Here is a 21,554-nt window from a genome sequence, read left to right as displayed (position 1 = left end):
TTGATTGTAAATTTCAGGAGAGAGGAAAGATGTATCCTTACAATCCAGTGAGCCAGTAGGTGTGATTGATGTTCTTTTTTAGAAACTCCACACAGATAATGTCAGTTTCATCATCATCATCATCATCATCATCATCATCGTTTATTATATAGCGCCAGACAGACCAAAGTGCTGAACAACACAAAAACAAAGAAAAGCAAAGCATAGTATAAAATAATAGGAGGGAGTTAAAAGCCAGGGAATAAAACGGGTTTTCAATCCGGACTTAGAGAGCTGCACTGAAGACACTTGTCTGATATGAAAGGGAAGGTTGTTCCAAAGCATCGGAGCTGCAATTGAGAAAGCTCGATCTCCTCTGAGTTTCAGCCGCGACTTAGGGACTGACAACAGCAATTGATCAGCTAAACGGAGAGAGTGAGTAGGAACATGAGGCTTCAACAAATCAGATAAATAAACAGGGGCCAAACCATTTAAAATTTTTAAAACCAATAAAGGACTTTAAAACGGATCCTAAAAACAATAGGAAGCCAATGTAGTGAAGCCAGAACCGGAGTGATACGGTCAAATTTCCTTCTACGAGTTAAAAAAAGTGCTGCCGCATTTTGCATTAATTGCAAGCATGACAGGGTGCCTAACCAAACCCCAATTAAAAGGGAATTGCAATAGTCCAAACGTGAGGTAATAAAGGCATGAATAACAGTTTCCAAATTACGTTTGGAAAGTAAAGACTTGACCTTCGATAGGTGTCTGAGGTGATAAAAAGACGATTTATCCACCCCATTTACATGACCATCAAAGGTAAGTGCAGAATCAAAATTCACACCAAGATTTACGATTGAACTTTTCAGATGGGAGGTCAAAACACCAATGTCAGCATCTGGAGAAACAATAGAGCAATGCGGGCTAAATAAAATTTCTTCCGTTTTATTATCATTAAAATTTAAACAGTTATTTGCCATCCACAGTTTAACGTCACTGAGACAGTCAAGTGATGATTGACAGGGAGAATATCCAGGTAGCTAAAAGCTAAATAAAGCTGATAATCATCTGCACACGCAACAGCAAAAGCAAATGGCCAAGTTCACATAAACAGAGTGAGTTAAGCACTTTAATGACCTATTACCAGCTGGCTGTACCTTTTTTAATGTTCAGAGAGTTTCTGGTTGTGGAGGAGGGCTCGCTAAGGTTTTTAAGACACGTTTGGACTTGAAACAGCTGTTCCCATCAACTCGCTACACAAGCTTTTTTGATATTTAATGGATCGGATTACATTTTTTATTTCTCTCCGATATCCGATCCAGTAATTTAGGTCAGTATCGGACTGATACAGATACGTAATATCGGATCGGTCCATCGGTCGATCGGTCCATCTCTAGTCAGAACTGCTGCAGATATCTTCACACTGACTCAACCAGTCAGGCAAAGAATTTGGCTCGCTGATGAGTGTGTGGATCAGCCTGTTCAAAGACACCTGAAGGTGGTCAAATGAGAGTAATTTCTCTTTGAGAGAAATTGATGAACTGATTAGAACAAAGCAACAAGATATGTGGTATGACTATTTTAAAGAGATTAGCAAAATTGACTTTTGATGCTTGTAACAAGACAAAATCTTTGCTCCATTATGGTGGTAAGTTTGTACAAAGATTTTTCTCAGTTTCTCCAAATGGAGCACCACTGGCATCACTGAGAAGATTCATCATATTGCATTTGAACAGTCATTTGTACATTTATGTTGAAAAAGCAGAACAATTTTAATCTAATCTGGAAGACAAGATGTATATTGTTCAAGAAATATGAACCTACAGAGGACTGAATTTAAAGACAGCCTAAAAATCTAAATGAAAATGATCAAGCAGGCTAGCAAGTATTTAAATGCAGTGTATTTAGATATTCACAAAGGTGGAAAATAACGAATTACATTTACTTGTGTTACTGTAATTGAGTAGTTTTTTTGTGTATTTGTACTTTTTAAAGTCATTTTTCAAGTCGGTAATTTTACTTTTACTTAAGTATATTTTTTAAAAAATATTGTACTTCACTACATTTTCAATCACACCCGTTACTGAGTAAATTAAAAGAACAAACAAACAAAAAAAAACCCAACATTGCGCTTCGGAAACTAGCAGGAATGATGGGTAGTAGAACAAATTAGCGTTGGGTCACGATAAAGATGGAGTCTGACATCGGTGGTACGGATCCAGCGAAAAAAGAAACCCCATCGAATTCTGCTGACCCTGAACTCAAAGAAACCGATGTGAACCCCTGGCCGTATTTAAGGGACCATTTTGGCTTCAAGTGCAAGAAAGGCAACAGCTTTATTATGCAGTGCAAGCTGTGTTTGCCCAGAGAGACCGAGTTAGCAGCTTTTAGAAATTCCACATCAAACCTGCGCAAGCATGTAGAGGTAAGTTAAATGAAACTTGTACTTTTATTTTAGCAAAAAAGGCTGTGCTCAAGTTAATCACATTAAGCTAAGACATAAGCTGTTATTGGGCACGTTGTTGTCCACGCAACTTAAATTTTTTTTTACTTGATTGGTAAATTGCCAAAAGAAAATGTGTTTACTTTTCCTGTTTGTTAATAATAATAATTTATTTTAAAAAAATTTGTTAAATTAGACAGAAGACAGAAGTGGCTACTTTCTTACTTGACCCACATATGTTCACACTGCAGGCAAAAGAATAACATGTGCTATGTCCAGAGGTGTTTTTTCTCTGTTCTCAAATTAAATCTCCCTGTTGGAGCTCAGTCTGGGGGGAGTTATTTTTTTCTCCTTATCTTTCCTCATGTTGTGCATTCTCCATCGTTATACCTCTCTGACCTGTCTTCCCCATGCAATGTTTGTGTAATGTATGTATGGTCGGAGGGTAAGATGGCTCTGGCAAAGGTCGGCAGCCTTAACCCAATTTCCTTCGGGGTCAACCTTCAGGATTAATAAAGTTTTATTGAATTGAATTGAATTGAATTGCTCCTCAAAATTAACAGAGCAGGGCCAAGTTTAAAAAATTAGAACACATTTTTATAGCAGCTGCCGTACAGCTCAATTCAGTACTTGTTCTCTTATTTGACAGTTTAGAACACATTCACATGTAAAAGAATTAAATGGTTTTGACAGTTTGGTTGGTTGGTTTGGTGACCATTATCCATTTTGATGTATAGACTTGCAGTTTAACCGCCACTGCACTTTAATTTGTAAAGATTTTCTTTTGATTAAAAAACAACTACTTTGAGATTTATCCCATTGTCTGTTTTGCACTACTCAGAAGAGGCTGTCCTCCTGCTGACAAAAAAGTAACTATGTAACTTTTACTCTGAGTAAATTTTAAATGAGCTACTAGGTAATTTTACTTGTACTTGAGTAAAATATTTTAGTACTCTTTCCACCTCTGGATATTCATCATAAGATAATTGGGCACTAAAGCTGTAGCTTCACTTAATCTACTTGCTGACTCTGTAAACAGTGTTGATTTGCTGGTGAAAATGTTGATTGTCAGTTCAGAGATTTATACTAAATGCCCAGAACACTAAGAAGTTCTAAAAAAATTTTTTTTAAATTAGCCTTTAGTAAAACAGGTACACATCAGGAGTTTGAATTTTACCAGAGCTGAAGACGGTGTAACTGCAAAAATAATAGCTCGCATATTTCTAGCTATGATCAGCACCATGCACAAGAACCACAGTCAGATCGGAAGAATGGACGCATTTATCTAAAGTGACATAAAGACAGCTGTGATGTCTGAAACCAAAGAAGCAACCAGTCATTTATAGATTAACTGATTGGATGGGGTTATTGCACCAAACAGCGACAGTTATTATAGAATTCTTCATTCAACAATCATTTCCAAAGGACCAGCTTCTACATATATTACACACATATATTGCAGCATGTGTGCATAATCCCAAGTGGTCATAAAACATGAACTATCCACCCTTCAGAACGTCACCTTTCAGACATTGTGATTAGCAAACTGATTGACAGCATTGCTCAAATCCAAACTGTTGGGGGTAAAGTCATCCTTTTTTCCTCCCTCCTCTCCTTAGCATCGCTTCATTTCCTGCTGGTCATAAGATGCTACTGTGCTGACTAGCTCTTCTATGAGATGCTTGCCAAAAAACAGACTTTTTTTGGTGCTGGGTATTTCAAAAATAAAGGTCCATTAAAGGCAGTGATGTGAAACACTACAGGCCTCAGCAAAGATCACACAGTAATCCAAGAGCTGTAGCTCACAAGTTTCAGCCAGTGAGCGAAGCAACAGAAACAGCAGAAGTGAGGCAGGAAAGTGCAGTGTAACCACCTCATGAACCAGCAAAATGGTGTTAGTCTTCAGTTTCATCATCATCTCTGTAAATGCAGAAGGAACCTGCAACAGAAGATGGAGGATACAGAGTCAGAGGAACATATGGACAACAAGGAACCGGTACCAGAGCCAAGATACAGAGGAAGTACCACGATACAGAGATCAAGCACAGCATGTTTACATATATACAAATGTGCTCGTGCAAGATGGGTGAAGGTAGGGTGCATTTAACAAAAGGTGAGCTGTTTATTGAGGCTTGTGTCAAAAGTACAAAACCAAGGAAAATTACAAAATAAAAAGAGAAACTACCAAAACTAGACAACATTGACACAAGAGGACACAGGTGAAGTACATGAACAGACACTGACAAACGACAGAGAGAAACATAGACAATATATACATAGAGGGGTAATTAAGAAAATAGGAAACACCGGGGAACACAGCTGAAACTCATCAGGGAAACAAGTCTGTGGAAAGTGAAAATGAACACTGAGTGCACAGTACAAAGATTACCAAAATAAATCAGAAAGCAGGAGGACATAAGTAAAAGTAATATATGCACACTTTAGATTAAAGGTGGTGCTTAGCTTTTTAAGATGACCTGGGTCGCTGTTCGCTTCGCTGGTCGAACTCCAAACCACCCAATCTGTCTTGCTAATCCCGGACAAGCCGCAAATTGTTAAATATCAACACTTCACTGAATTCTTTTGATTCCTTAGAGGCATCCGATGGGAGACAACACACTGCTCAGTAGACTATTTCACACTTTACTCTCTTACACAATTACTTCTAGAGGGGAGATGCGTCCTGCATGATACGTTGCAGCGGACCTCAAAATATTGACGGACACTTGACAATTTTATTACTGGTCACCCGATTCTAGTCTAAACAACAGTGTTTCAGTAAGTTTCCACTAAAAGATGGTTCCCTGTTATCTGGGGAGTACAAAATACAAACATAATACGTAATACAAACTGACACATGAACAGAAAGGGAAACTAACATGGAAACAAAAACTGACTGCGTTCAGGGGCCGGTAGGGAGGACATACCAAGATATGACCAAGACAGCCTGGGCATGAAAAGAAACAAAATGAGAAACATTGTTGACTAAACTAGGAATGACCGAGAAATAATACAAGATACTGTAGAAATACAAAGAAATCCCATCATAAATCCCAAACTAAAAAGATTCAAAAGTCCAAAAACAAAACAGTGTGTCAAAGACCCAGAGCCATGACATTCAGCTCTGGAGAGCTAGAGCAAACTAATGCTTGCATGCGTTCCCTGCCTTGTGACTGATACTGCCCCAAACCAATATGGACATGCTAAACTGGAGACCAACATCAGAATGTTGAGTGCATTTTAGCTTTATAAGTAATCTGCAACTTTGAAAATGTGTTGTAGAGTTTGTTGCAGTGCTCACCAGACAGTATGAAGTATATGAGTTAAGAGAATAGTCTGTGTTCTCATGTGGTTTGATGAGCACAGCACTAGAGGCAGCCTGTCAACAATGTCATGTTCAGGAATAATCATATATTGATTGCAAATGTTATGGGAAAGCTGAGTGTGAGTGTTAAGTGTGCATTTTGGGTTACGACCAATGAATTCAGCAGTTATTTTTTAATTCTCTAAGTTAGGGGTAGGTAATTTTATGTTAATTTGTTTTATTTCATTTGCAAATATTTTAACGTGGAATGATGTTAATTTAATGTGATTCTAAAGTAAATATGTTGAATAATGAGGGAATGAGTGAAGTGCAGTCAGCCTCCTGTGGCACTGCTTCCTGAACCCACTGTTGCAGAGCTTTCTCTTCACTGAGTCTGCTTGCTTGCTCTCCAAATAATGTGGATTTTATGTTGAAATCCTAGTGTGTTTTCAGTTCACAGACACTAAATCCCTGGGACACCTTGAAGTTATTCATTGTTTCAAAAAATTAACCAATGTATCCTGTAACACAGTCAAGAGCTTGAGTTGTTTTTCTTATTAATCTAAGTTACGGGTATGTGACGATGTAATAATCCACAATTTTGGTCAAATTGGCTACACAGTGCTCCCTAACCTGTGTGCCACTTGATGAAGGCCCAGATATCCCCATGGCACCAGTAACATTTGCTCTCTGCAGTGACTTCCCTTGTGTGCTCCTAGCCTGTTTCTTGGATTACATTTGCCATGATGTGTTTTGTTTTTATTAAGTCTGCCTGTGGATTCTCAATTTATGCTTCTCATCCATCCATCTTCCTCTGTTTTTCCAATCATAAACAGAAGAAGATGGATTGTCATAGAGGTTATTAGAAAGAAATATATTTTCACCTGTCTGATAGTTTAACAAAGGACATCAAAGGACATTTGAAGTGTATTCTTTTTCCATTGTCACTCACCTCTCCCACACAACTGTGAACACATCTCTGAACACCTGATAGCACTTCAGGATTATTATATTTCTTCTGTGTCAGACTCTACATTTTGTGCATCTCTCAACCTAAATGAACACCATCCTTAATACGATAAAGAGATGTTTCCACCGTTGCTTCACAGATATACATTTTTGGGTTGTCAACAAAAGTCCTCAGGAAAAAACTTTGTTTTGTTTTAAATTTTTGAACAGTTAACCAATGCAGCCACTTTCCCTAAAATTTTACATTACCAAAGTCATTTGTGGAGTTATCGCACCACAAAGCATCCTATATTTATTCAAATAAAAGTAACCCGTGAGAATTATTGTGTTTGACTCAGAGCACACTAAATTATGACAGTCACTCAGATGAGCAAGCAAGCAGGGAAGTCTGTTTCTCCTGATTCTGATAGGTTAGCAGATCAGATCTACAGGCTTTTTTTTTTTGTCTCTCTGTGTTAACTCAGTACCTCACCTCTTTCACAATGGCTGTGAAGATGAAGGCTTCGTTAAGGCTTTAACTCACTGCAGAGCCTGAGTTTGATCAGTTCAGAAAAATAATAGTTAAAAAAGTTTTAAAAAACTGTTTGTTTGCCATGTCTTTAGTTTTATGCACACACACACACACACACACACACACGGAATAATAAAGACGTCTCAGTTTAGCAAAAACACTAAATGCAATTTTCTTTTATAAATTTGGTCAGAAACGGAACTTCATCTGTGCAACAAAGAAAGAAGGAAGGACAAAACATCGTATGCTGAAGCACAAAAGTGGAGGAAAGTTTTCCTCATACTACATACTTAATAGAGTAATTACCCTTTATTTCAGTATTTCCCAGAGCGATATTTGAGGCTATTGTTGGATTTAATTTCTTTAAATAATACAGTTCTCCAGTGAGGAAGGAGGAAACGATGCCGTTCACGGCTGGTGACGTCTAAGAAGCTTTGACAGTATGGGCTGGGCTGTTGAGCCTCTGACTGCTGGAAGCTTTCGCTCCAGGTGTGAGTTTGTTTAGTCTTTCCAGTTCACATTATGGGGGACATTTACAAGTATCCCGTTTTCTTCGAGTGTTCCAAACTGAGCGCAGAGCAAAGGAAGAGGATAGAAAACTATTTCCATATTCGTCGCAAATCGGGCGGCGGTGAGTGCGGCTCGGTGACGCACGTGAACGACAAAGTTTACAGCGTCGCGTTTAAGGAGCGAGATGGTAAGTCAAGTGAACTGATTTGAATAAGAGTCTTTTTTGATCTCTTAATGTGAAAACTATTTTGATGGCATGAAAATGAAAGTATGGAAAGCGAAAGTAAGCATGAAAACAGTTTATATTAATCGATTATTGTCCATCATTTTTTGTATGTTTTAATGAATGTGAACAGTTTGAATACGACAGAGTATTTTTACTGTGTATTTATTTTTTAAAGCACATAAAAAGTATCTGTCACTGCGTCACTGTGGCCATTTAGAAAAACAAGAGAGCATAGTTTCACTTTCACTCTTTTTGTTTAGGGCAAGTGTCACAAACCAGTAAGACGTAATCGTCGCATGTTAAATTGAAAGAAAAAACATCCAAAACTCTGCGCAAAGATATTAGATTACAACTAAAACTCCAAGAAAGAACATTAGCCTACTGAAAAACAAGCAAACAAACGAGCTGGCATTCTAATTAAAAGTAAAGCAGATGTGGTACGGGCCCTACAACAACCACGTGACAAGCTTCAGAATCAGAATACTTTATTGATCCCTGGGGGAAATTATTTTTTGTTACAGTGCTCCATTATAAACCAACATTAAGACAAGACAAGACAGACAATACGCTAACTAAGAATAGTACAATATATACATATATATACATACATACATAAGTCACTCGTAAATAAATAGTTGGAAAAGAAACATGTGTAGTTGTAGCAGTAACCAGTGTGTTAAGTGGATGCGTTGTACAGGGAGATGGCCACAGGCAGGAATGATTTCCTGTGTCGTTCAGTGGTGCTTTTCGGTAATCTCAGTCTCTCACTGAACGTGCTCCTGTGACTGACCAGCATGTCATGGAGTGGGTGGGAGGTGTTACAACATTGCTGGCCTTACGGATTAGTTTATTAAGTCTGTTGGCATCTGCGACCCTCAGCCTGCTCCCCCAGCATGCAACAGCATAGAGGATCGCACTGGCCACAACAGACTCATAGAAAATCCTCAGCATTTTCTGGCATATGTTGAAGGACCTCAGTTGCCTCAAAAAATAGAGACGACTCTGGCCCTTCCTGTAAAGTGCTGTGGTGTTTTTAGCCCAGTCCAGGGGAAAGTAAGGAAACGGCAAACCACGTGATCTGGAGACTTATCCAACTGATGCTGATGCCGGGGGTCCAAAAACAGATCCTTGAAACCCTCATGACTGAGAAGCTGAAACTTCTTATTTTTTAGCTCTACACTGCAGAATAACTAAATTTATTTTGAAGCATCATGTTTTCTCCATTGTGTATATGAAATATCATTCCTGTTATAAAGGTAGTGAAATAGAGGCATGCAGTGGCACCCTGCTCTTTACTGTACTCAAGTCAAGTGAAAATCCTTGAACCTGAAAGGTTTATGTGCAGTAACAAAAGCAAATGTCACCACCTGTCTGTGCTAATCACATTTATACACATAGATTCACCTGTAACGGAAAGAGTGAGTCTGTTAGCATGCCGCTGACTGGGTATCTCATGTTAACACACATTTCATATGCAATCAAAATGTAGCGGTAAAAAATAAATAAATAAAAGCTGGGCTTTAAAGACAATGTCTTCTTTTCTGTTTCAGCTCAACAAAGAGTCCTGCAAAGATCTCAGCATGAGTTCAACTTTCCAGATTGTACTCTGGTTCTGACTGTAAGAGACAGCCCAGGACCTCCCATTTCTTCTCCCACATCCTCCTCGTCTCCAGGCCAGCCAGTTAGCCCCAAACTGGATGTAAGCTCTTCACAGGTCAGCTCTGTAATGTGTTATTGCTCTGTAAATGCAACACTATATAACTGAAAACAAAGGAAAAAAGAAAGTGATCAATTCTTTTTGTTGGTTAGACACCGAAAAAGTTTGTTTGTTGATTAAAAAAGACAACCCAGCTGTATAAAACTTGCAAAATGAGTAAAAACAAAATAATGCAGAGGTTAAGCGTAGATAAGCAACATGAGCTTGTTGTTTGTCTTGTTGCAAGAATGGCGCAAAGACACCCAGAAGCAAGTGTGAAAAGATGACTTATGACGACAGAGTCACAGAAACAAAGACCACATAAATATATATACACATATATATATACACACAAAGGAGTGAGATTCCACAAGGGGTAAACAGCAGAGTTGCTGTCATAATAAACTGAGAACAAAGGAAAAAAAAGCTCAATAAACTCTGAAAATAAAACATAAAAGAAACATAAAGTGACACTATTGTAATGGATTGGAATTACATATCACCCCAAGCAACCATTGTGAAAGAACAGAAGATGGTTTGGTGTATTTTTCCAGTCTTGAAAACCTCAAATAATATTAATCTTTAAGACTTAAACAAATTAAAACTCTTAATGAAGGTAAAATGTGGAAATATATCTTTTTCATTATTAACAGCTGTTCTTTGGCATATCTTTCTGCAGAATCAGTCATCTCCTGCATCAAGCCTGACACTCAGTGGTGAAGAATACGAACCAACTATCGATAGCTATCTCCTCCGTTACTTAAGTGAATGTCCAAAGGCTGGAAAAGAACTGGAGACAGAGCTTTTCTCTGTGGGCTGCAGTGCTCAGCTTTTCCCAGATAAGGTTTTAGTCAGAAGAGATCAACCATGTGCTGCAGATGTTAACTGGAAAGCTGAGGTAGACAAGGTTTTTGATGGCTACCTGTCCCACTATGAGGTGGATGCTCGCAATGTCAAAGCTTTGCTCCAGTCCTTGAACTCTCCAAAGACAACAGATGAGGTGAAGGTGTACAGCGAGCTTGGGTTGACAGTGGTGGTTGGGAGACAGTCTAAGGTGAACGCCAAGTTATTGGAAGTCAAGGGCATAAGAGGTAAACTTGGATCAGCATCAGGTGAGAGTGAGAAGCAAAACAGTATTCGTCGACTGGGTGAGGCCAAACTCCGTCTCCTCTGGAGAGAGATTGAGCAAAGTTTGGGAGAACATTTTCCAGAGGTGAAAGCCACACAGGGTGATGAAGGTCAGCTGACTTTGGCAGGTACTGTGGAGGAGATTCTTAAGGCTGGACAGCTAGTATCCGATAAGGAGAAATTGGTGTTAGACCGCACAGTTTCTGACAAGAGCCCACATTTTTTCAGCTTCCTCAGAAAGGTGTATGGAGGGCCAAGGGTGCTAGGTGATTTTTTAGGTGTCGGTGACAAGGTGGAAATAGAGTTAAGAGACACAGAGCTACTTTTCTTTGCACTGTCAGCTGGTAAACTTGATGATGCGGAAAAAAACCTGCAAGAAAAATTCAAGGATGTCAGGTTTGAAGTTCCGAACTGCTCCATTGTGCCACTGGAGCTTCGGGAAAAACTTAATTCCAAGACAAATAAGATGAATCAAGGGCAGTGTAGGGCTCAAGTTGTGTTTACCTCAGACAGCATTGTGTACTTAGTGGGCCACAGCAAAGAGGTTGAAGAGCTGAGCGACATTGTCACACAGTTTATTTTGGACCAGGCAAGTGTAGAAGGACATGTCGCTCTCCCTTTCCCAGAGTTGCTAGAACTCTTGCCAGACCTGTTGCAGCTGTTTAAGTGTGACTCTTCAGAGGTTACCTTACGTCCTTTAACATCTTCCTCTAGACCAGTGGTGCTACTGGAAGGCCCATCTGGAAAAGTGACTGAGTTTAGGAATAAGCTGGGTCCACTTCTTCAGTCCCTTGTTAGAGACAGAGTCAGCATTAGCATGCCAGGGGCAGTAAGGTTTTTTGAAGGTCTCGCTGGACGAAATACTCTCGTAAGTGTTGGTCAATCCTACAAGTGTCTCATACAGCTTGAAGAACAGAATCATGTTAGTAGAAAAAATTCAGGAGTTACCAAATACAACCTTTGCGATGGGCTCCAGGTGTTGGTCTGTCAGGGTGACATCACCACACAATGGGCTGATGCTCTGGTGAATGCTGCTAATGAAGATCTGGAACATGGTGGTGGTGTGGCTGCAGCACTGAGTAAAGCAGGTGGCCCTCAGGTGCAGATAGAGTGCAGAGCCATGGTGAAGCAAATTGGAAAAATCCCTACAGGTGATGTGGCAATAACCACCGGTGGAAACCTGAAATGCAAGAAACTGCTGCATGCAGTTGGGCCTGTTAATGGAAAATGTGGTGGCAAAGAGAGAATGCTACTGGAAAAGACTGTCAGCTCTGCTCTGAATTTAGCAGAAATGAAGAAGTTTACATCCATAGCCATGCCCTGTATCAGCTCGGGTTTGTTCTGTGTTCCACTTACTGTGTGCGCTGAGGCTATTGCAACTGCTGTTAAAGAGTTTGGCAGTCAGGGAGGTCGAAGTCTGAGCAAAATCATCCTAATAGATAAGAAAGAAGAGGTGGTGAGGGCCATGCGGGATGCGTGTGACAGAATTCTTCGAGGGACAAGTACCGAACTCCAGCCAAATGCATCTGGCCCAAATACAGCGGGACAAGCCACTGCTGGCTCTACTGGGTGCTGCGTCCAAGTGGAGATCGTTCAGGGAACACTAGAGAACCAACAGGTAAAATACTAGTGAGCACAATTGAATATTTCTATATAAAGGTTGAATATACAGTTCTGCAGTAGTACTAGGGGTTTATTTACACCTACATATATCAGCTAATATTAGCCATTTGCTAAAATGCTGGTCTCAGTATTAATAAAGACTAAAAATATGACATGAAAATTTGAAAAGTAAACAAGAGATGAGAGAAACAGGGTTGCACTACATTACAAGTATTAATGTTGCAAAGTTGAGCCACAGAAGGCGCTCAGTAATGTCCCTGTTGCCTAAATGTTTGTGGAGCATCACAAATATAACCAGCTGATCCACGTAGAGTTGTGAGGCAGAATAAAGCAAGATTATTAGTAACTGCATTTTCATATTATTTTATTAAGGGCTCACAAATAACTACACATTAACCAATGTCATGGAAATTTGTATTTGTTTCGTGTATGAAAGGAAGAAGTTATTGGCTGATTTATTAGATTTTTAAATTAATTGACATGATGATCAAGATCTTTAAAACTGAATAAAATTTGCTTTTGATTTTTAAGGTTGATGTCCTCGTATCTCCTATGGTCGCCCATGATCCCGTTTCTTCTCGTGTTGGAAGTGGGCTGTTAAAAGTGATTGGGCCTCAGATGATTGCAAAGTTTCATCAGGAAGCAGGAGGTGTAACACTGCCTGGTGAAATAGTGTTGGTGGAGAACTTACCTCCTCTGCAATGCAAAGCAGTGGTCTTCCTCAACCTAATTTCCTGGGACAACAATCAAAATGGAACAGCAGTCCAGGTGAACTAAGAGGGAATTCTGTGTGCTGTTATAGGTTTTTGTGACTCAGATTTACAACCCTAATGATAAATTAATCTTCCAGGTGCTGAGACAGGGAATCAGAAAAATTCTGGCATCCTGTCAGATCAGAGGTTTTAGTTCAGTTGCCTTTCCTGTGCTCGGGACGGGTGCTGTCCTACAATTTCCTCACAGCGTGGCATCCAGGGTTCTTCTGGAGGAGGTTGGTGAATTTGAAAAGAACAGAATCAACAGTCCACCTTTCCTGGTGCGTGTTGTGATTCATCCCAGTGACAAAGATTCAAGCAAGGTAAAGGCCATTTAATTACAGTCCTTTGTTTCAAAAATAAAAATAAAAATGTTTAGCTACTAAATGTGTTGGTCAGTGGACAACCTTTCACTACCAAGAAGAAATACAACTGACTACTGAAAGAGCATCACTTTGTTTTTATCTGCAGGCCTTCCAGTCTGTGCAGGGAAATCTGCATCTCAGAGGATTCACAAATGATATTAACCCAGATCAAGGTTGGGAGGTTTTCATTTTGAATTTTAAAATAATTAAAAACATGCGTAAATTTCTTCTTTAGAAATTAAATGAATTCATCCTTAAGACCACATTAATTATCTGATTCCAAAGAGGCAGGAAAACACCACATAAGTGTAACACACTTATGTATAAATAGATATTTTTATTATTTTTTAGTTTTTTACAATATTTTATCTGGAGGCAGAAAGTTGTTTATTGCTTTATAACAATTTGTGAAAATTGTGACTATTTACTGTATCATATTTAACCATGACTCTTTCTTATTTAGAGTCCTTTTACCGCCATGTCTCTCTGTCTGATCATGAGGTCACAGCCATGTTGGGTGCGGTCAAGGTTCAGATGCTCCGTGGAGACATCTTAAATGGGGGCACCGATGTCATTGTCAATACGACTGACTTCTCTCACTCTTCTGGTATAATCTAAATGTTGTATTTATTACTGAACAAAAAATGTGAAAACAGGACCACAAGAGTTTTGTTTATATTTTGCTTAAACTGAAAATGACTCTAGGTTTATATCTAACTGTGTCTGCAGGTGTCTCCAAAGCCATTGTGACAGCAGCAGGGCCATCAGTCCAAGCAGAGTTAGCTCAAAGTAAGTCTTAGGAATAACACTAAACACTAAACATCTTTATAGATTTGTGTTTTTGATTGATTAATCTTTCTTTTTTCTTTCTTTCTTTCTTTGGGAAGGAATTCCATCAGAGTGGATGGTCACCACAGGGCCTGGAATGCTGGGATGCAAGGAAATCATCCACGTTGGCTTTAACTGCGATCCTCAGTTGATTCGCAAGTACTGCAAAAAGATACTGGTGCACTGTGAGAACAAAGGCTACAACTCTGTGTCCTTCCCAGCCATCAATACGGGTTAGTACTCCATACCTGTGTGTATGCTGATATATGTATATGAGTCTGCAAGTGGAAGTGTTTATTTCTGCATCTTATTAGCAGCAAATTAGTGCCCACTGAAAAAATGTAGAGCATATAATCAATTATTGTAACATTGTATAATGCACATTATTTTCTCAATAACTGTCTTATATCCTATCAGGAGTGGGGGGTATGTCCTATGATAAAGCTTGTAAAGCCATGCTGGATGGGATAGCTGCAGCTATTGCAAAGATGAAACCAAGTTCTCTCTCACTCATTCGCATTGTCATCATGGAACAACCAGTCTTCCAGGCTTTCAGGTTTGAAACAAAACATCTTCACAACATGAGAGTACATTATACCATAAGCATTGTTTTCCCAATCATATTTCATTGTTTAAATCACCCGCTTTGTGTTTGCAGAAAAGAGCTGGAGAATCGCTTTGGACAAATAACTCCTTGCCGCATCAGTCTGAGAGGTTTGTTGTAATTTAAGATTTTGGAAAGTTTCCTTCTGCACTCCCCTTGAACATTAATGAAGATTTCTTTGTTAAACCAGGACTCTAATGAAAAATTAAAAACTATTCAATGAGCATTAGAAATCTTTGACAATTGCCAGTTACAAAAATTAACTGACAATTACAGCTGTCAGCAGTTTTCATGAATCTAGTACATCTCAGAAACTTTCTAAAGAAATTCATGTAATAAGTATTCAAGTTTAAATGCAATTTTTCTTTCAGATGTGAGAATAACTCAAGTAACATTCCTTTGATTCATAGCGAGCTAATGTCATAGGTTGTATATAAAAGTTGGACTTAGTTACTTTGACAGTACTGACTGGGTTCCAGACTCAGCCTCAATGTTAGTGTTTTGGCACTGTCCATGTTGGGTTTAAGAGCCAAGAATGACCATATTTAGCTCAGAGGTTAAGTAATAAGTATGCTTATGAAGTAATTAATGTTAAGTACCAGGATAAGAAATACTAGAATTTCACCCACTGATATCTTGAAATAGCTCTACAGCTACCACACAGCAATTCTCACGTTTTGTCAACAAATTCGCCAAAAGAAGCCACCATGACAGGGATGAAGGCCCAGATCAGAGATTTAAGCTGGTGGTGATGAAACCTTGTAGACAGGACTGTAGACAAAGTTTCCACAATCTATAGATGTTTCTGGTATTAAACAGCAATATTGTAGCCTGCTAGCTTGCACACATTAGCAAAAACATTAGCATTAGTAACCTGTGCTTTAGGAATATTGAAAATTTAAAGCAACTTCACAGCAGTCTATCTACCTTATTTGATCCTGAACTGCAGTCACAAAATGAGTAATAGTGACCCTAGAGCAGAAGCTGATACTCACTGGGTATTTTCCACTGCCCATTTATTTGCTTTTTTTTTTTTTTTCATTTTCTAGAAAAAGCCAAACAAAAGCTCAAGAAGTGGCAAAAGAAACAATCAAATTTCTTCTCTTCAATGGGACCACAAGAAAAAACCTTTGCCTCCTCTAAACCTCAGCAAGCTATGATACGTGTAATAAGCTGTGATCCATACATCACCAAGACCATCCAAAGTGAGCTGGAGAGGATCCTGCAGAAGCACCTGATAAAGAGGGAAGTAGACGTGCAGGAATTTTCAGCGCTTGAGCCCATGGAGCTCGAGGCTGTGCAGGCAAAAATCAGAGTCTTTGGAATAAGCCTGGAGCACAAGAAACATCAACAGAACGCTGGAAATACGGTCAGACCAGAAGCAAGAGCTCAGACGGGGTCAGGAAAAGACGTCTATGTGCTGGAAGGCCTAAAAGAGGACGTTTTGAGTGTCACTGAACTCATAGGCAGAGCAACCCAAGAAGCACTTTTTAAAGACTTTCAAGATAAAGAAGAAGCAATAACAGCTCTAAATGTGCAGTGGTCTTTGAAGGGCATAAATGGAGCCTGGCAGGAGGTGAGTCTGCGTGACAACTACATGTTGGAGTATGCTCATACGCGGGACAAAATCTTTGTTGACATAGATGCGCCAGATGGCTCAAGAGTGACCGTAAACCTGAAGACACAAGAAGCCACAAATGGGGTGACAGGAATGACATACAAGCTAAAAAGGATTGAGTCTGGAGGTTTGTCACATTTTCTAGGTTCTCTTTTTTTGTTTTGTTTTGTTTTAACCATAGTCACCTGTGTTAAGACCATTCCCTTTTGTGATGTAGAAACTTTGCCTCACTACTTATTTCAGGAAAGTATCTTGCCTTAACCATATGGTTCATTTGTTTGGTTTTTACTTTAGCATTGGAGATGCCAGTTAAATGGGATCCTATGCAGGAAGAATTGTTCATGAAGGTAGAACTGCAGCCTACCTCACAGGAATACCGGGAAATAGCCCAGGGTTTCCTGAAAACAGCCAAATTCAACATTTGCAAAGTGAGTATTCTTACAAGAAATCATGCTTGCTAAGATATTTTAACATAAAACATGAGGCAGTTGACTAATTTGTTTTCTGACCTCAGATTGAGCGTGTGCAAAACCTCTACCTGTGGAACGCCTACAGTGTGTGTAAGCAGCGTATATTTGCCAAGAATGGACAAGCAGAGCTAGGTGAGAAGACTCTCTACCATGGCACGACAGCAGAGTCATGCCAATGCATTGAACGGGACCGATTTGACAGGGGTCACGCAGGAAAACATGGTAAGGCATCTTTTATAATATGTCATTTAAATCCCTCAGCAAGAAAGGACATGCTCCTAAAATGTATCCTAATTTTTGTTGGGTTTTTTGTGTGATTTCATTACAGCTGCAAAGTATGGAAAAGGAGTTTACTTTGCTGTCAATGCAGCATATTCAGCTAACGGATTTTCCCCAGCAGACAAATCAGGCTTAAAGAGGATGTATGTTGTTCGTGTCCTGACTGGCCGTTACACGGTCGGTAAGAGCAGCATGATTTCACCTCCTCCTCGAGGCTCAGATCCCACTGACTGCTACGACAGTCTGGTGGACAACCAGCAGCAGCCCAGCATGTTTGTGATCTTCCATGATGACCAGGCCTACCCAGAATACCTCATTACCTTCAAGTGAGAAGGACTGAGGGAAGTCATGCATCAACACTGTGGGGTCAAAGAAATGTACTATACTGTAAATGTTTCTACTCTGAGTCAATGTTAGATCTCGTTATTTAGATTTTGTATTAAGCAATGTATCCCGGTAATACAGATGTAGTAGTTATTTAAAGTGAATAAGATTTCATCTCAGCTAACTGCGTATTTGAGAGATTTTTAAGAACGGTTGTGAGTCATAACTTTGCCTCATTTGCTCCCAGCAGCCATTAAGTTTCTACAGTACGTAGTTCTTGTGATATGAAAAATGACTCCCTCTTCTTTTGTTCTTTTTTTTATTACAAATGTTCTTCAATAGAACCGTTTATTTTAAATAAAATACTAAGTTTTAATTCGCATAGATACCATAGCATAGACAATTATTATTTTTTTCAATTCCCACAATAATTACATAATTACTTAGAAATAGGTAAGGATTAAGAACATAAAAAAATACTGTATTTATAAGACTTGGGGGGGAGGAGTTTAATATTATCATGGTTATTAAAACAACTTTATTAGATGGATGGAGTACATCTTTGTCAACCACACAAAAAAAACAAATACAACATTTTCAGAAGAGAAAATAAAGTGTACAAAAAATGACACGTCACATTTTTGTCTGATGCCACTTCACATTGGAAAAAGCAAAAATCCAGTGAATGTGCAGTACTTATTTCCATTATCACTGATCTGTTGGTTATCCCAAAGACGAACATTGACCTTGTCTCCAACTTGTAGCATTAAGACTGCACTGTTTGAGGCACTGATGGGATGAGCCTGACTGTGACCATACCATGATACAATCTGGTTTCCATTGTGGTACAGACTGCCACCACTGGTTCCAGTGGTTCTTGCCCACCGGAAAGAAGAAAAGGTGAAATAATAGACTCCTTGAACTGGTGCTGTAAAATACCCTGCATCGAAAAACAACCAGAAAGTAACAGCAATTAATCCAATAATGCTCCTGCTGAATAGAACAGACTGAACAGAAATACTTTTTAGAGATTATAAAATTCTCAGCAGCAGAACAGGGGGAAGGCACGTGCGTGCACACACACACACACACACACACACACACACAGCCACACTGGTTTCTAACCTGTTACTGGACTGTAGTGTCCTCCGACGTTGTACAGAACATGTCTGTACACCAGAGGGTAAAGAAAATTTGCTGGCCCAATAGTGGCTTCTGTGGGTAAAGCAGCAGAAAATGCAACCTGACGTTGTCCTAAAAACACCAGAAAATATATTTTAGCTTGTTTCCTCCAAATGAATAAATAAATAAAAGTAACAATAACAAGAATAATCAGTTTTCAAATTATTTAATATTTTTATTATTATACTATAATGTTGCCACCATTCTTAAATGTTATAGAGCTAGAATTGTTTAAACACACAGTGACACCTTTTCATTTTGTTGTTAGTACAACAGCAGTGAAGCTCACAAGAACTGAAACTTTACTAGAAGTTATAAAGAAATTATAATAATAACATCTGTTTTTCACCAGATCTGGTTTGAGCCTTGGTTCGATTAATTCTGAGCTTTAGTATTTAGCCAGTATTTAATCAGCAGAAAACAGTCACCTTTCACCTCAACTAAGTATGAATTCAATAATATCAGAGAGAGATGAGACAAAAAGAGAAGAAAAAGTTTAATGCGTTAGGGCATATAAACATGTGGGGAATTAAACAAGGGGAGTGGAAAAGAATTGGAGATCCTCCAGCAGCCTGAGCACTAAGCTTTATAAAAAAGGAAAGTATTAAACCTAATCTAGAAGAGAGAAGTAGACAGTGTACTGTACCTGACACCTGAAACACAAATCAGAAGCTGGTTGAATAAGAGATAGGCCTGAGAGCTGAACGCGCTGCCTCCCATTCTACTCACAAACTCAGAACCAGAAGTTAGTCTGCAGCCTGAGACTAAGTACTCTGTTCGGACAATATTGTGCCGTGAGTTCCTTGTGAGAGAAGGATTTCAAATTTGATTCTGGGTTTTACAGACATCAAATGAAGAGAAGCTAAAATAGAAGAAATCTGTCTGTAGGCACCAAACATGTGAACCTCCCTAATGCTTAATTTTTCGCCTGCAATAAATTAAATTTAGTATTATAACTAAAATGCTTTTGTAACAACAATCATCAAAAATGAGTAATAAAAAACTATTTTGTAAAATAGACTTCATGAAAAGTTACATGGCACAATGACTGCAAAGTTCATTACTTTTATTCATTCATTCAGTTAATTTTTACCAAATATTACCTTCATACACTGTCCTGAGCTCAGTCAGTGTGCTGTTAAGTGCAGCCACCTTCTTCTCACTGGCTTCCAGCTTTCTGTTTGTTTCTTCAAGAGCCCTCACAGTGGCTTTCTGTCGTTCTTCTAGAGCCCCCAGTTCCTTCAGCACCATATGGATGTTGGGTTCACATAGATGGTCAGTTGTTTTGCTTACTGTCCGAGGGGCTGTTGTTTCAGACCCTGGGTCAGCTGACACGTCGTTATTGTTCTCGGCCTTAGTATCTTCATATGAGAGCTCAGTGATCAGGTTCTGATTGATTTCATTCTGATCACCCGTTTCCTCACATTCAGATAAACCAGCAAGTAAACAAATAAGAATAATTACTGTTAATCTCTCCATTTTCCAGGTTAGATGGTATTTCTCCGATTTGTGTGTTTCACTGATGACCACGGTGTAAAGAACCTATTTATAAAAGGGTCTGGGTTAATTATTAGAAATAAAGTGATGAAAAACATCATATAATCTTATGATGATGGAATAAACTTTAACCTTTTTCCTTATTGCCAGTTTGTTATTCAGGACTTTTATGAGTTAAATAAAGCATTGGAAATGGAATATACATTTATCACACTCACCAGATTACAAACAGAAAACGTGACTTTATCTTTGACCTGCTTTTTATCTGCACGTGGAATGGGAATAGGGTTGTAGGAGAAACAAGGGGTTGGGTAAAAGTAATTTAAGAGATATAGAAACTATGATAACAGCATGACCACGTTTTAGCTCCTCTTTGTTTTTGCTTATCCCCATGTAAAATATTAACTATTGAAATTTTTTTTTTCTTGTGTATGTGTTGTTTGATACTGCAAATCAATTTCCCATTGGGGACAATAAAGTTACTATTGATTATTAACCACTGATATTGGTGTGTCTTAGATATAAAAACGATGTACCGCATAGATTGGTGACATTTGTTCATGAAAGTACATTTAGTTTTCAGCCATAGACTGGTTGGATGTTTATACCACTTGACATCTGTGTCTGTCCAGGGTTAAGATTAGAGTTGAGTTTTGTTTTGTACAATCATCACAGCCCAAAGCTTACACCCAAAGCCTAACTCTAACTCTAGATATGGCACTTTTAAGATGCCAGATCTTTTATATAATTCTTTATGATACCTTTTTGCAAGGGTATTTATTCATTTAATATACGAGTGGTAACCATCAACCAACCTTAAAACCACCAGATTCACATTGTATCTATTTTAATGTTTTGAATTACAAAACATTGCAAATTTAAGCAGTTTTACTTAAGACTCAAAATTTTAATACATAGCATTTAGAGAATTATGCTGCACCAGCAATGCTGTGGAAATCTAAGACTAGTATCTCTTACTACTGTCTACTAAAGAGATTATGATAACAAATCGAATAAGTCAATAGTGCGCATCTGTTTTAATGTTACTTATTATTAGTACTCTATGCATCCCCCTGTCAATTACGTGATGTTAATTCAGGTCTGTGCAGTATTGTACAATTTTCCCACTGCAATTAGATCTCCCAGAGATTATGCCATCAAATCCTTCCTCCTCATTGTGTATCAATCCCTATTTCTAAGAAAAAAAGTTCCATTACTGCAAGTAACTGGAGAACTGTAAAATATT

At 38.7% G+C, this 21,554-nt stretch overlaps 2 protein-coding genes across 3 annotated transcripts; one reads left to right on the top strand and one right to left on the bottom strand.

Moving 5' to 3' along the window:
* The first annotated feature begins 7,661 nt into the window (after positions 1–7,661).
* On the top strand, positions 7,662–18,175 carry LOC113019182 (poly [ADP-ribose] polymerase 14-like). Of its 2 annotated transcripts, none has more exons than XM_026162723.1 (15): positions 7,662–7,903; positions 9,493–9,641; positions 10,318–12,384; positions 12,921–13,157; positions 13,240–13,464; positions 13,613–13,679; positions 13,970–14,113; positions 14,236–14,295; positions 14,394–14,567; positions 14,752–14,890; positions 14,993–15,048; positions 15,988–16,683; positions 16,851–16,984; positions 17,071–17,248; positions 17,355–18,175. In XM_026162723.1, exons 1-15 carry the CDS (start codon positions 7,729–7,731, stop codon positions 17,633–17,635), a joined length of 4,782 nt encoding a protein of 1,593 aa, XP_026018508.1. In that variant the 5' UTR covers positions 7,662–7,728; the 3' UTR covers positions 17,636–18,175. The 2 variants fall into 2 exon arrangements, with proteins under 2 accessions (XP_026018508.1, XP_026018507.1); XM_026162722.1 differs by having other exon boundaries at positions 9,493–9,656.
* Positions 18,041–20,774, bottom strand: cbln11 (cerebellin 11). The gene is made up of 3 exons (XM_026155371.1): positions 19,905–20,774; positions 19,458–19,464; positions 18,041–18,657 (listed from the first exon to the last, which is right to left on the bottom strand). The coding sequence occupies exons 1-3, from the start codon at positions 20,288–20,290 to the stop codon at positions 18,286–18,288; spliced, it is 765 nt and encodes a 254-aa protein (XP_026011156.1). The 5' UTR covers positions 20,291–20,774; the 3' UTR covers positions 18,041–18,285.
* Between the last annotated feature and the right edge of the window lie 780 nt (positions 20,775–21,554).

Source organism: Astatotilapia calliptera, chromosome 3 (assembly GCF_900246225.1).
Source record: "Astatotilapia calliptera chromosome 3, fAstCal1.2, whole genome shotgun sequence".
Lineage (NCBI taxonomy): Eukaryota > Metazoa > Chordata > Actinopteri > Cichliformes > Cichlidae > Astatotilapia > Astatotilapia calliptera.
Note: the sequence above shows the minus strand (reverse complement) of the source record. Positions and strands in the feature narration are given on the sequence as shown.

What these genes read in the sequence shown, in the direction of transcription:
- LOC113019182 (XM_026162722.1), top strand. Translation starts at nt 7,729, where the DNA reads ATGGGGGACATTTACAAGTATCCCGTTTTCTTCGAGTGTTCCAAACTG. An exon ending in CGCGTTTAAGGAGCGAGATG is followed by an intron (nt 7,904 to 9,492) that starts GTAAGTCAAGTG and finishes TTTCTGTTTCAG; the next exon opens with CTCAACAAAGAGTCCTGCAA. An exon ending in AAAATGGAACAGCAGTCCAG is followed by an intron (nt 13,158 to 13,239) that starts GTGAACTAAGAG and finishes TTAATCTTCCAG; the next exon opens with GTGCTGAGACAGGGAATCAG.
- cbln11 (XM_026155371.1), bottom strand. Translation starts at nt 20,290, where the DNA reads ATGGAGAGATTAACAGTAATTATTCTTATTTGTTTACTTGCTGGTTTA.